This window comes from Ahaetulla prasina, chromosome 1 (assembly GCF_028640845.1).
Source record: "Ahaetulla prasina isolate Xishuangbanna chromosome 1, ASM2864084v1, whole genome shotgun sequence".
Lineage (NCBI taxonomy): Eukaryota > Metazoa > Chordata > Lepidosauria > Squamata > Colubridae > Ahaetulla > Ahaetulla prasina.
The window spans coordinates 57,761,262-57,776,333 of record NC_080539.1 but is presented as its reverse complement, the minus strand read 5'-3'; the positions used below and the strand labels follow the sequence as shown (position 1 = coordinate 57,776,333).

Here is a 15,072-nt window from a genome sequence, read left to right as displayed (position 1 = left end):
AACTGCTGTCACTGTTGCTGATATATTTTATTTTATTTTTTTCATCTTCCAGGTCTATGGATAATGAGTGGCTAAGAGCTCATGCGGATGACCCTCCATGCCATCCACTCAAGGTTTCTTATTGTTCAGTAATGGATTAAATTACACAGGCAGTAACATTCATAAATATCAACAGTAGTATTAAAATGTATTCGGCATTGCTCAGTTTTTTATTTATCCATAATGAAGTTTGAATTCTCTACTCCCATGCACTTGGAAAAGAAGTCTCATTAGATTCAGGGAGTCTAATTTCTGAGAACGCACGAATTAGATTGTGTTGTGAATAATGTTATTTGATTCTTCTAAGTAAAACTAGTTATGAAAGCAATTTAAAATTGTACTTCTTTGGGAAATCTGGTATTTCAGAGTGGATAATGACAGTGGTGTTTTGTGACAGTAGACCTAAAATTACAGAACTGCTTTGAAAACACAATGTTTAAAAACATATAAAAGCCATAACTCAATCAAATGCAGACTTCTCCCTCCTAAAGGAAAATGTAAAAACATAAATCAGGTGTTCACTAATGTAGTCAGAAATTATGCGGAAAAAACACACAGTTATTTTGCTTTTCAGAAAAAAGCTGTTTTCCTTTGAAAGCAGATTTTCCCAAAGACATGCAGAATTAAAACTTCCATAATTTGCAGGCAGTATCTATGATTGTAGTCTAACAGCAGATGTGCAGAGTTGCTTTAAAGGAACAAGAGAGCACAAGTCTCAAATTAACGTTTCCCGTTTTCATTTGCTTTTTGGTCATTGCAGCATATAAACATCAGAAAAAGAGAACAGTTTGAAAAGTGATAATACAAGTACTTCATTGGGCTATTTCGTATCAAATGTGTATTCATGTAACATTTAGCACAATAATTATTCTGTCTCTTCCCACTATATATTAGCATTGCTTGTATTGTCTTTGGAAAACATCAGCCAAGCACCAAATGCCGGTTGGGAGGTTCAATTAGGAGCCAGAGAGTTTAGCAATATCACTGGGGAAAAAAATGATTAGGGATCTTCAGATTTTAAATCTTAAAATAAACACTTCATCACCCTAGGTTTTTATAGGTATAAAAGACCACACACATCCTGAATTAGAAACAGCTACCAGGGGTCTACCTCAATCACTGGCATTTTTCACAATAGTTTTTTTTTTAAAGTAAAAGGTATTGATTATACAATATATACCATACTTCATTCTGATACTGAAAAATATTTTGTTCTATCAATTTTTCAGTAAGTACAACTGGATTAGTTGGGTTTGTGGCCTACCCAATAGCTTAAAACAAAGAAGAATATAGTCAGAATCTGTCTCTCTCTCTCTCTGTGTGTGTGTGTGTATGTGTGCTTTGTAGTGTTAAGCAACTCAAGGCAGCACACAGAACAAGCGAAGAACACAATATACAGTTAAAACAACAACAACCAAAAATCACAATCCAGGGAATAAATAATAATAATAATAATAATAATAATAATAATAATAATAATAATAATAATAATAATAATAATAATAATAATAATAATAATAATAATAATATTTTAATTGGTATACCGCCCTTCTCCCGAAGGACTCAGGGTGGTGCACAGCCAAAATAAAATACAAAAAGAACAACACATACAATGCTAAGAACAACCCTTAACAAACTTATTCAATTGGCCAAATTTAAAATACAGTAACACCCTATAAAATTTACAAAAATTTAAAACCCATAAAAGCAAATTAAAATTTTAAAAATCAAGCCAGTCCAGCAAGACGGAATAAATAGGTTTTAAGTTCGCGGCGAAAGGTCCCAAGGTCGGATAGTTGTCGAAGTCCAGGGGGAAGTTCGTTCCACAGGGTAGGAGCCCCCACAGAGAAGGCCCTCCCCCTGGGGGCCGCCAGTCAACATTGCTTGGCTGACGGCACCCTAAGGAGTCTGTTGTGTCTTGTCCGCTCTCACCGCAGCCGGGGTCTGCTTATCTGCTCCCGAACACAGAGGAATTTATGCCTCCCGGCCCCAGTTCTGGCTCCATGCCCAAGCAGGCTGCAGAGGAGGGAGCATCCCCCGGCCCCAGCCTGGCTCCATGCCCAGGCAAACGGAGCAACTAGACCCCTCCCACTCCTCCACAGCATGTGAGCCTGAGGAAAGTTTACTTCCAACAACAGCTGATTGGAGTGACCCTCGCATCAGAAGATTGGATAGGCGGAGGCAACAGAAGGAAGGGAGGGGCAGGCCTTAATGAGTGCTGAGTCATGGAGCCACACCCCATGGCCTATATAAAGGATCTGCTTTCTGGCAGTCTCTGAGTCAGGCAAAGTCGAACTTATCTTGCTGAAGTCACTTACTGGTCTCCTGCCTGCTCTGAGGACTTTGCTAGGACTTTGGGCAGAGCTGCAGAGGCAAGCCTGATTCGGATTTCCCTGACCCGGCCGTCAGCGGAAGAGTGGGACACGACAGAGTCCTTCTCTGTGAGAACACACTGGTCGCTGGGAGATAGAAGATGGCAGTAGACGGTCCCGTAAATATCCTGGTCCTAAGCCATGGAGCGCTTTGAAGGTAGTCACCAATAGCTTGAAGCGCACCCGGAAGACAACAGGCAGCCAGTGCAGTCTGCGCAGGATGGGTGCTACATGGGAGCTCCGAACTGCTCCCTCTATCACCCGTGCAGCTGCATTCTGGACTAACTGGAGTCTCCGGGTGCTCTTCAAGGGGAGCCCCATGTAGAGAGCATTGCAATAGTCCAAGCGAGAGGTAACGAGAGCATGAGTGACCGTGCATAGGGCATCCCGGTCTGGGAAGGGACACAACTGGCGAATCAGGCGAACCTGATAAAAAGCTCTCCTGGAGACGGTCGTCAAATGGTCTTCGAAAGACAACCGCTCATCCAGGAGAATGCCCAAGTTGCGCACCGTTTCCATCGGGGCCAATGACTCGCCCCGATGCAGCATATGAGTGGGTTCTTTTTGACCGGGGCCTCCTGAAAGAACCATACTTTTTTGATGTTTGTGTTGGACAGCAGATATTCCATGTGATCACAAGAAATCTTTATTTGTATTTAATTTGAGATGGCATTCACACCTGAGAGTGTGAAGCCTTTGGACCAATCTGGTAAATAATCAGCTATTTGTGACATACAGTAGGATGTATTCAAAATATTTCCTTCAGTGCAGCAGCCAACATCCAGATAAGCAGGGATTCGTGCTAGGCAAACAATCAAGGAGAAAACAACACTGCAATTAAGGAACTACCAAGGAACAATCCACACCCTCATCAAAATTGTTAGGGCAAGCTATTGGATATAAACAGAAAGTAAACCCCATATTCACTTTCACTGATGATGTTACCTAGTTGGGTAAAGATATGTTTGCAAGCAAACAAGTTCAGAGACCACTACGCATGGGACAGTTTTTTATGTTCATCAGAGGAAGGAGGTGGGGTTTTTGACTCTATATGTATGTGACCAACATCTGTTCCTTATGGGAATGTGGGTTCTGTGTCTGGCAGGCAGACTGCTGTATTGTGGGAGCTTGTTTCCCATTGTTAGTTTCCTGTTGGCAGAATTCTTCCATCATTGCATCTTCCAGCTTCCTGCAAAGACTCAAACGTGGTGGCATCTTGGGGAATCATTGTTTTTTCACTGGTATTTAAAGGGAACAAAGGAGAGTGCCTCAGTAACTTTGCAGATTCTCCTTCTAACACCAACCATTCAGTTTTTTAGAGAAACCCCCAAATCACTAGCCGAGATGCTGATCTAGTGTGTGTGTGCATCAGTGGTGGGTTTCAATTTTTTTTACTGTCGGTTCTGTGGGTGTGGCTTGGTGGGTATAGCATGGCTTGGTAGGCATGACAGGGGAAGGATACTGTAAAATCTCCATTCCCTCCCCACTCCAGGGAAAGGTTACTGCAAAATCCCCATTTCCTCCCAATCAGCTGGGACTTGGGAGGCAGAGAATAGATGGGGGCGGGGCTAGTCAGAATTTTTACTACCAGTTCTCCGAACTACTCAAAATTTCTGCTACTGGTTCTCCAGAACTGGCCAGAACCTGCTGAAACCCACCTCTGGTGTGTGTGTGTGTGTAAATTTAAGGATCAGCAGTAATGAAATTGATTTCAGATCAATATTAAACTACTTTTGTCAGACAGAGGAATAAAAATGGTGGTGTGGAAGTGTCCCTAATTATATCCTGTCAGACAAAGGGTGTGTAAAAATATGCAGGATCTATGCAAAAATCGAAACTGGATTTGATTCAGTCTGGGTATACAAAAGGAACACATGCAGGCAGATACAGATAAAGTATATGCAATGTATATTGTATATTCTATATTTTAAGAGCTGATTTTGTTGTCCTGCATGAACAAGTATTTTCCTTTTATCAATTATTAAGGCCTTTTCAGAGAGACATTTTGTGCCTTGTGATCTTGCCCATTCAAACTGGGGATTTTCCCCCCTAGAAAAGCAAATAATAGCATAGCACACATGCTCAAAATGTAATTACTGTGAAGCTACCTAGGATTTTGCATTGCCTTGAAGGATTTTGCATTGCCTTGAAGCTTATTGTTATTTCCTACTTGTACTTTGCCAAAGGCAAAAGAGCATTGATCCTGACACTGCATCTAGGCAGATGCCTCCTTGGGCTTTGACAAGGGCAACTGGAGAAGACAAAGCTATGTATTCTCTCGCACACTTTGTCAACACTTGGGGTGAATGAGGACTGACCTGTCCTCTGCAGCATTCATTAAAACTTTGCAATGCAAAGTCAAGTAACATGGCTGTTTTGGAACAAATGTTTGCCAAAGCAAATATGTATTCAATGATTTGCCCAGCCTCAATATAAAGCAATGAATGAGATAAAGCAATTGCTTATGTCTTTTTCTTTGTGTTTAAAAATCATAGAAACATTCTGGGAACTCGACTACTGTTCAAACACTTCTTCGTGCAAAGTGAGTTCTGCATTTATTTTTAATAAGGACACTGTTCCCTGTGCAACAAAATATTAAAATTGTGGCTTTTTCAAGAAACCTGAAATAGGGAGACAACTCCTTTGTAAGAACCTAACAAGGGTTCTGAATGACCCAGGCAAAGGGTCCTATGTAGTCTGGCTTTTTCTTTTCTATGGGCTACCTGCTGCTGCTTAGTCTGGAAACAGGATAAATGATCTGTCTATGCTAACATTATCACCTCAATGATGAGAGCAGGTGATATGCAAAACCCACATATGCAAAAAATATCAGGTAGGCATTCCATGCAGATTACCTACCTCTTTTGCAGCCCTTGGAATAGATTTTGCCATGCTTTTTCTGCAGGGTGGTGGTTAGAGAGCAGAGCACTCTTTGCTTACAGAGTGCTTTGCTTACACTCTTTGCCATTGTCTTTCCTAGTTCTAGTATGTTTGGGAAAGTTATTTTAAATTTCTGAAGAACTGGAGTCAAGATGATGAGCTTAAAAGTCTTTTTCAACCACATTTGGGATCAGTGCTGGTTCACTATCAAACTATGCCCTAATGTAAGTTGTTAGGTTTTGCCTTAATGTAATGGATTTCTGACAACGGTTTGGGTAACCTTTTGATAGCCAGATGTTGCACTTGGCTTTGGGGAGGACTGAGGGCCAGATTGGCTGATCCTTGTTAAACTGACTCGAGAGATAGTTTACTTATTCCCTTTCATTTTTAACAAAATATTAAGCTTATTTTAGGGCTTACTGAACAGGTTTTGGATGTTTACATCTCATAATGATGTGGAACTCTTTTTTTTATTTTGTTCATTGTGATTTTAAAAATCACTACAGGAGGTATAAGAAAGACTTTGCCAAAGCCAGAAAAGCTTTGATCCTGACAATGCATCTAGGCAAATGCCTTCTTGGGCTTTGACAAGGGCAGATGGAGAAGACAGAGCTGTGTATTCTCCCGCAAACTTGATGTCAACACTTGGGGTGAATGAAGAGTGACCTGTCCACTGCAGCATTCAGACTTCAGGGGCTATAGCTGCAAATCTATAGCTTAGTGCTATTTATGATGTGATGCAACTATGACCCAAAAAATTCCTTCATTTAATACAGTGTGAATGCAGCTATGAATTTATAGCATCTTGACAATCTCCAGACATGTGAATAGGCCTCTTGAGTAGAATGACAGATGAGATGGCTCCATATGTTGATGTTATAACCCAAACTTCATTCTTTTGTACTTGCATCCTGCTGTCTGACACAGAAACATACGTTACAGAGTTTGTGTAATGACATCATGACACAAGTTTTGCTATTTCCCTCCCATGGACAGTGGATAGTTGGACTCCAACTCCCAGAATTCCTAACCAGCGTGATTGTTAAAATTCTGGAAGCTGAAGTCATCTGGAGGGCAGTAAAGTTGAGGAAACTAACATCATGTCTATATGATTAGACTGACTTTCAGGTAACTCATTTCAATAATATTTGCCACTTTTAATGTAAGTAAGTTGTAGGAAGAAAAGAATTATTAAAACACGAGAGCGGTTTTTCCACGGATATTCTTTTTTTGTTTCTTTTTTAAGAAATGAAGAGTTGAAGTACCTGCAGTTGCTTCAAGAAATTACGAATTATATTTTGCTTAGAAGTTGTTACTGGAAGAAGTGAGTCAGATATTTTTTCAAATAATTTATTTCTGTAAATAGTATGTAAAACATGTCCTCCAAGGGTGAAATATTTTCTTCATGTTGGCCTAACTTCCATCTGTGTTGGGTCTAAATTGGAATAAACCGTTAAAGATTTCAATATATACCTTTCTTTAATTAAAATCACAATATGTAAAATGATCCAACAGTAAATATAGGACAATCTAAACAAATTCTAACAAAGCACTGTTGCATCTTTGTCCTAACAGCAATAATACAACTTTTCTGTCAGCAAATTCAAATGCTTGACTGATTCTTCAAGATGCTGAATGCTTTAATTGCTCCTTTATAAGATGCCTGTGCTCTAACAAAAGAGCAATAGTGGCAATTTGCAGTTTAAATTCATAGCTCTGCAATGTAAAATTCTAGTTCCCTTGCTCCTTACAATCCAACTATTTACCTTATTCAAAGAACAAGAACCCACTTTTATTACTTAGCTTTCCGGTAGTCAGCTCCCCAGTAGGGAAAGCCAAATTTTTCACACCCCTCTTTGAATGATGATGATTCCTTACAAGCTAAACTAAGATGCCATGAAAGTTATACACATAAGGCTAGACAATACCATACATATTTGACACTTCTTGCATCAATTCCAACATATGTACATGTGATTAAACATAAGATGTCTTACACATTAATATGACAATAAGATGTCTTATACATAAGATGTCTTACACATAAGATGTCTTACACATTGGAAAAAAGAATCTAAACACTAAATACAAACTCGATGGACATTATCTTACAGATGACCCCCACCCTGTTAAAGATCTTAGATCTAATGATCTAAGTGCCAAAGCCCACTGCAACTACATCGCAAAAAAGGCTTTAAGAGTTGTAAACCTAATCTTACGTAGCTTCTTCTCCAGAAACACTACACTGCTAACCAGAGCTTATAAAACATTTGCTAGACCAATTCTTGAATACAGCTCGCTTGTCTGGAACCCATACCACATGGGTTCAGACATCAATACAATTGAACGTTCCAGAAATATTTTACAAGAAGAGTTCTCACTCCTCTGAATACAACAAAATACCTTATGCCACCAGACTTGAAATCTTGGGTTTAGAAAACTTAGAATTCTGTCGCCTTCGACATGACCTGTGTTTAACTCATAGAATCATCTATTGCAATGTCCTTCCTGTTAAAGACTCCTTCAGCTTCAATCACAACAATACAAGAGCAAACAATAGATTTAAACTTAATATTAACCGCTTCAATCTTGATTGCAGAAAATATGACTTCTGTAACAGAGTTATTAATACTTGGAACACACTACTTGACTCTGTGGTCTCTTCTCAAAATCCCCAAAGCTTTAACCAAAAACTGTCTACTATTGACCTCACCCCATTCCTAAGTGGTCTGTAAGGGACATGCATAAGAGCACAAATGTGCCTATCGTTCCTGTCCTATTGTTTCCTTTCATTATATCCAAATAATATAGTTATTACATACTTATGCTTATATATATGCTTATATATTATATAGTTATTTTCATGCTTATGCTTATATATACTGTTGTGACAAAATAAATAAATAAATAGAAATAAAAATAAAGATGGAAAATGCAAACAGTAGAATGTGTTTCAAAGTTTTAAGTTGTTTTATTACATACTTAAAGAACTCTTTTGACTGAAGTTATTTAAAGTAGCATTGTATTAGTATCAGGGTGGCCAATATTACTGCAGTAACTTTAGTGCATTAAGCATGTGGCAAAGTAATATCTATTCCATTAAAAATATAGCTATTGATGATAAATTTACTTGTTTAGTACGGATCCCAACTTTCTGTATGGAAGTACTTATATCACATAAGCAAACATTAGCAAAACCCAGGAGCAATGTTACCTCTAATTAAATGGTCTTAAAAATGGATGGTGACATTCCATGATGTGGATGACATTGGAAATGAACCTTGCTTGCCAATATAGCTTAAAGAAATTATTTTATCTCCCATCATCCTTTGTAGCATATGGTAGGACAGTAACTTCATTAGCCTAAGGTTGTTCTGCATTGTAAAGATGCTTTTGGTATAGACCAGTGGTAAAATGCTACCAGTTTGTACCGGTTCAGGCGAACTGGTAGTGATTAAAACTACCAGTTCGGGTGAACTGGTAATAAAAAAAGCTACTGGTTCCTCTGAACCGGTATTTCCAATGATCAGCTGTGCCATGCGATTTAAAATCGCTAGAAAGGAGGAAATCCTGCTTTCTAGTGAATCTAAATCGCAGGGCACAGCTGATGCCTCCCTCGCTGTTCTACTTACCTTCCCACGCCTCCTTTTGGTGTGTGCTATATATGCGCGCACGGTAAAAGTAAAAAAAAACAAAAACATGCGCGCACGGTAAAAGTAAAAAAAAAATGTGCACACGGTAAAAGTGAAAAAAAAAAGTAAAAAAGGGACACGGTGGCTCAGGGGCTAGGAAGTTGAGGCTTGTCGATCGAAAGGTCGGCAGCTTGGCAGTTCGAATCCCTAGTGCTGCCGTGTAACGGGGTGAGCTCCCGTTACTTGTCCCAGCTTCTGCCAACCTAGCAGTTTCGAAAGCATGTAAAAATGCAAGTAGAAAAAATAGGGACCACCTAAGGTAATAGCATTCCGTGCGCCTTTGGCGTTGAGTCATGCCGGCCACATGACCACGGAGACGTCTTCGGACAGCGCTGGCTCTTCGGCTTTAAAACGGAGATGAGCACCGCCCCCTAGAGTCGGCAACGACTAGCACGTATGTGCGAGGGAAACCTTTACCTTTACCTTTATACATGCGCATGCATGCAGTGCACATTTGGGGCACATTTTGCACAGCCAGCAAATCAGTGGCAAACTGGTTCAGATTTCACCACTGGTATAGACCCCTTGGATTTTTCTCTTTACAATGCAGTACTTCATATTTTTTAAACCATAGCAATCACATTTACTATTTTCTGGAACTTTTTCAACTGTGACACCAAAAGTTCAGGAAACAATACTGACAATAATCGGAAGAACACAATGTTGGGGAAGGTTGTTCCAGTTATCACAAAAGTAGTTATTCCATGGTGCAAACTAAATAGATCATCAACATTTGGATTCTTGTGCTTTGTTGAGCAGAACAAATAGGGCTGTTTCAGGAAATTTAAATTCCTTCCAATGCTAAACATTTTTAATTTTAAGGTCAAATGTGTAGAGAAAATAATAGCTCAAATACAACATTGATAATTGTTTGAATGCTGTTTCATATTATGCATTCATGCATAGAATGCTTGAATTAAAATGTGATGGCTTAAAACATGATTGTATATGTACTTTATATAGATGATGTGTGCTTGTTTGTTTGTTTGTTTGTTTACATTTATACCCCGCCCTTCTCCGAAGACTCAGGGCGGCTTACAGTGTATAAGGCAATAGTCTCATTCTATTTGTATATTTTTACAAAGTCAACTTATTGCCCCCCCAACAATCTGGGTCCTCATTTTACCTACCTTATAAAGGATGGAAGGCTGAGTCAACCTTGGGCCGGGCTTGAACCTGCAGTAATTGCAGGCTTTGTGTTCTTAATAACAGGCCTTACCAGCCTGAGCTATCCGGCCCAGCTGGGTGATGTTCAGCAAATATTAGATAATATTGCATCAAAATACATGGCTTATTCAGTGAGGCTTATCAGTGAGGCAAATATGAGTGGGTTGTAAGTCTATGCACATTTATCTTGGTGTAAATCCCACTGAATTGAAATTAAATTATCTCCCTTTAGACATATCACTTTAAATGATCTTGAATCTTGTTTTTCATGGGGACAGTTTTATCTTTGGATAAAAATAACATGGATATTCTTAGGTGACTCTGAAGAGCCAGCAGTTTGTATTTTTAAGTGCCTTGAAAATAAAGTAATATCTGTGTTATTATATTATTGATGTAGTTTGTTTTCTTTTTCTTTCTTTCCTTTTAAGGTCACTAGGTGATATAATTCGAATGCATATTATCAACAGGTGTGACCTTGATGAGGTGAGTAATACTCATAAACACTGCAATATATTCCAGGAATAGTCTTATGCATGCCTAGAAAAATTTATATTATTTAGGCTACTACACTTTTTAATTAGGAGAAAAAAATAAGGTGCCAACGTGAAATGAGAGCTACAAAATGAACTGTAATAAGTTCAAAAGAAAAAAAAGGGAAATGTTTTCTTGTATCTCCAAAGTACAACTGAACAAAACAATATTTGATTGAATAGGAAGCAATCTGCATTCTGGAATAGCCAAAGTCTTGCAACAAATAGTCTTGCAACAAATATTTGGATTTTTCATTTCTGCCATTTGACACAACAGATAAGGTCAGAGCGAATGTTTAACTCTCTACTTATAAGAGGTGGATCCTTACATACAAATTGTAAAGCCACGGGGAAAATGCTCAACTTCTCCAAGTTTCAAAGCATCTTCTTTAGCATGAAGCCTGTACTAATAGTACAAAGTGCATATTGAACGCATGTGAGAAAAGAGGATGTGTTAAATACACATAGAATAATTTTGCCAGAAAGATTTAATTTATGTTATCTGAAATACATGCTCTTTGGAAGATGGACTCCTGTGTGCCACTAAAGGTGAACAGTTGTCCTGGGCCTAAAAAAGTGAAATATATTAGAAAATCTTAACCTAAATTGGCCCAATGTTTATCAGTTCCAGAGTTTGGTTTCCAACTGTGGTCACAGAGGATTGAGTTAATTCTCTGTGACCACAGAGAATGAATTAATAGAATTAAGGAGAAACTTCCTAACAGTGAAAACAATTAGCCAGTGGAACAGCTTGCCTTCAAAAGTTGTGGGTGCTTCATCACTGGAGGTTCTTAAAGACGAGACTGGACAGCCACTTGTCTGTCTCTTCCAGCTCAATTCTGATTGATTGAGATGTTTCTAGGAAATGCATCTATTTGATCATTTGTCCTACTGGTCTTTTCTTTCCTGAGAAGGAAAAAAAGAACCCTACATTTTTATTAGCTTGCTGAAACACTAGCCTTTAGAAAGCAGGTTTTCTCATGTAAGCCTTGAAGTCTTAAATCTCAAAAACTGATTGGGAAAAAGAAGCAGCTATAAAACTGTATTGGCATTCTTCATCAGCATTCTCTAAAATAAGAGGTTATGTGAGACTTAACCAGATTCTCTATAAAGACAATGGTGTGATAATCTAGTTAATTGCAGAATAATTGGATAGTAGAGTGGCTTTCTATGGGATCACAGTAATAGAATGGGCAATTTTAGCAATGGTAAGGTTCAGACAGTAGTGTAAATAGCATTCAGTAGGCTGAACAAAATCTGTTAAAGAACAATTGGAACAGAATTCAAGTTGATTTCTGTAAATTATGGTCCTTGGCAAAAATTACTCATTAAAGGCAATTGATTTGTAATGTGCCCGAACCAAGGCACTCTAGAATTCATCTTTTTAAAGGTGACATCCCACAACTACAGACAGATTTTAGCTATAGAGAGCTTTTAATATTATTGTAACAAATACTGTATAAACAAATTGATAACTGTGGTAATAGCCCTGTAAATTTGTTACAGTAAGCGTCTAGCTTGTTATGGAATAAAAAGTATGGATCTGAAAATTAATCTGTCAAATCCAAGACAGTTGTGATTGGCAGGAATGAATATCTGCAAATTATACATAAATAATGAAAATTATAGCAAGGTAGATAAATTTATATATTGGTAGAATATTACTGAAGATGGGGAAATGATTTATGGAGAAACTTTTAAGATGTACAAATGCTTTCATAAAGGTAGGGTACTGATTTGGTGGGAAGCATGAATGTTTCTAGCAAAAGTAGCAAAAGTTACAAATAGTAGCAGATAGCACCAGAAGGCAGGACAAGAAGCAATGGGTGGAAACTAATCAAGGAGAGACGCAACCTAGAACTAAGGAGAAACTTAACAATGAGACCAATTAGTCACTGGAACAATTTACCTTCACAAGTTGCTGGTGCATTAACACTGGAGGTTTTTAAGAAGAGATTGGCAGTGATTTGCCCAGAATGGTATATTGTCTCCTGCTTGTGCAAGGGGTTGGACTAGAAGAGCTTTCAACGCTATTAAAATAAAATAGAATAGAATAGAATAGAATAGAATTTTTTTTTATTAGCCAATTGTGATTGGAAGCACAAGGAATTTGTCTTGATGCATATGCTTTCAGTGTACATAAAAGAAAAGATACGTTCATCAAGAATCATAAGGTCTAAATACCTTCTGCCCTTAGGGAAGTGATGGTTGGGTACATCAGGAGAAATGTAAAAGTGCTAATTCTGGTTTCCTCCTGCAATTTCAAAAAAGTGTAAGATATATTCTGCAGTGTTCAACAAGCACCCCAACAGATAAATGGACAGTCCCTATCATCCAGTTTTCTTGGAAATTCTGTTGGTTGATGATAAAGTTCTGAAGTAGACTATTCGAGAAATAGGGTTTTTTTACTACAAGGATTCACTACTTTTATGGAGGATTAGGAGGATGTGTTTAATTGGTTAACTAATTTCTTCTTGGTTCACATTAAAAATTATAAATTTGTTGGCAGCTTTAATGCAGCACCAGCTCTCAAAACATCTAGGATCTACAATCAAAGCTTTCCAGCTTGTATGTGGTTCCAACTGGGCATTCCTGCTCTGAATTACAGAGGTCCTACACAGTTCATGTACTTGACACATCTTTATTCATGTTATTGGGGTATAAAAGTAACAGAAGTAAACAAACTGCAGCTTCATTAGAGAGAATGAAGAGAGAAGAAAGTTAGATTGCACATCTCTGGTTCATTATGAGCTACCACATTGCATGAGATGTAATGACATGTTTGGACACTGGGAGCTCTTTAGGTTGAAATTATGCCTGTGCAGGAGATATTTCTAGGAAATTAGTCTGACCTAAACACTTGGATATAGCTATAATAATAATAAACAGTCCTGAATCCAATTTTAAAAAAATCTCTTTCTTTTCTTCCCCGTTTCCCTTTCCCACTTTTTAAAGGTAAAAATACAAAGAATTTTTCAAACCCTGGAGGAAGACTTGAACATTTACACTCAGCTGCCTGATTCGTCTGAGTTACACTGCCTTGAAACACAGGAATAGTGGTTTTAATATAAATTATATATAGGCCCTGTCTATAGCCTTCTAAAATATTATATTCAAACAAGAGTACAGATTTCATAATAAATATAGGGGAAAAATTACTATGCTGAAAGCAATTTAGATAGTACAATAAACCCTAATTAATCTGCTAATACAAATTGGATTTCTAAATTCCTCTAGGCACAAGTATTTTTGTAGACTGTATTAATGAGGTTCTCAATTCTTATGAACATCGATCCTTCTATAGACAAGAATGGCACCGTCCTTTTAGATATATAATTGTACTTAAATAGCTCACACCAAGATACTTACAAACCTACTTCCCCTGAATAGAGAATTAGCACATGTTGACTATAAATACCAAGACAACAATTTGGAGACTTAGAATTTTCTGTGTCTCTTTGCTGCCATCTATTGCTCCTCCACATTTTTGCAATTCTGGAATTGCAACTTATCTCGAAAGAACATGAAAGCTTATTTGCTATCTAATGGTCTGTCCGGACTTTTGAATGTTAGCTCTACCAGAACAACCATCTCAGATGTTAGATTGTGAGGTCAAGCAATACATTTATAATTTGTACATTGATCTTTATTATTTCATTGTTGTAATTACCTGGCTGAAAAGTAAGCTTTTATTTTAAATAGCATTAAAACTTTTTAAGTACGGTAGCTTTTCATCATGTGATATTTACAATTTATATAAAAAATTTACACTGTTTCCATTTATGTATCACTGCATTGTTACAGAAAGATGATATCAGCAAAGGGTCAGCAATGTGGGTCTACCAGAACCCAATTACTGATTTCTTGAATCACCAATTTCTTGTGATATATCAACTAACAAGACTTGATTATCTTGAGGGACTTTAGTCATTAAAAAATTATGGGTTTTTTTGTCTTTGGAGATTCTCAGTCATCCAGGTCATGTTTCAAAAAGGACCTTTGGGGCAATTTTTTTTTTTTTGGTGCCCATCCAACAGCCTGTAGGGTGATTTCTATATGTCAGTTATTATAATTTATTTGAAATGGTTACCTGTGCCTTATATTTTACAGCAGAAAGATGGGCATAGAGAGATTAAATACATATTATGGCCTGTTTACGTTTCAGATTAATAGTGAAATTGTATAAACGTTTATTTAGAAATCCTGCTGAGTTAAGCATGCTGTACATCTAGGAAGCAGAAGAACCTTCCAGAATACATTTAGGAAAAATATCATTGTTCACTTATATATTCCTCTTATGGTGACCACACTGGTCTTCTACCTCCCTTATGTTAACTCAGTTCCAAAGAAACAGTGTCGGTTTTTATCAGAATGGAAACAACTGGGAAAAAG

At 37.7% G+C, this 15,072-nt stretch overlaps 1 protein-coding gene across 3 annotated transcripts in view; it reads left to right on the top strand.

The window, feature by feature from the left end:
* Positions 1-14,823, top strand: part of SPATA7 (spermatogenesis associated 7) — a 65,631-nt gene extending 50,808 nt beyond the window's left edge. For all 3 annotated transcript variants that reach the window (XM_058165403.1, XM_058165402.1, XM_058165401.1), the window contains 5 exons: positions 53-113; positions 4,907-4,953; positions 6,538-6,615; positions 10,579-10,633; positions 13,636-14,823. In XM_058165403.1, the coding sequence (XP_058021386.1) occupies positions 53-113; positions 4,907-4,953; positions 6,538-6,615; positions 10,579-10,633; positions 13,636-13,737 (343 nt within the window). In that variant the 3' untranslated portion in view covers positions 13,738-14,823. The remainder of the gene's footprint in view (positions 1-52; positions 114-4,906; positions 4,954-6,537; positions 6,616-10,578; positions 10,634-13,635) is intronic.
* The last annotated feature ends 249 nt before the right edge of the window (positions 14,824-15,072 follow it).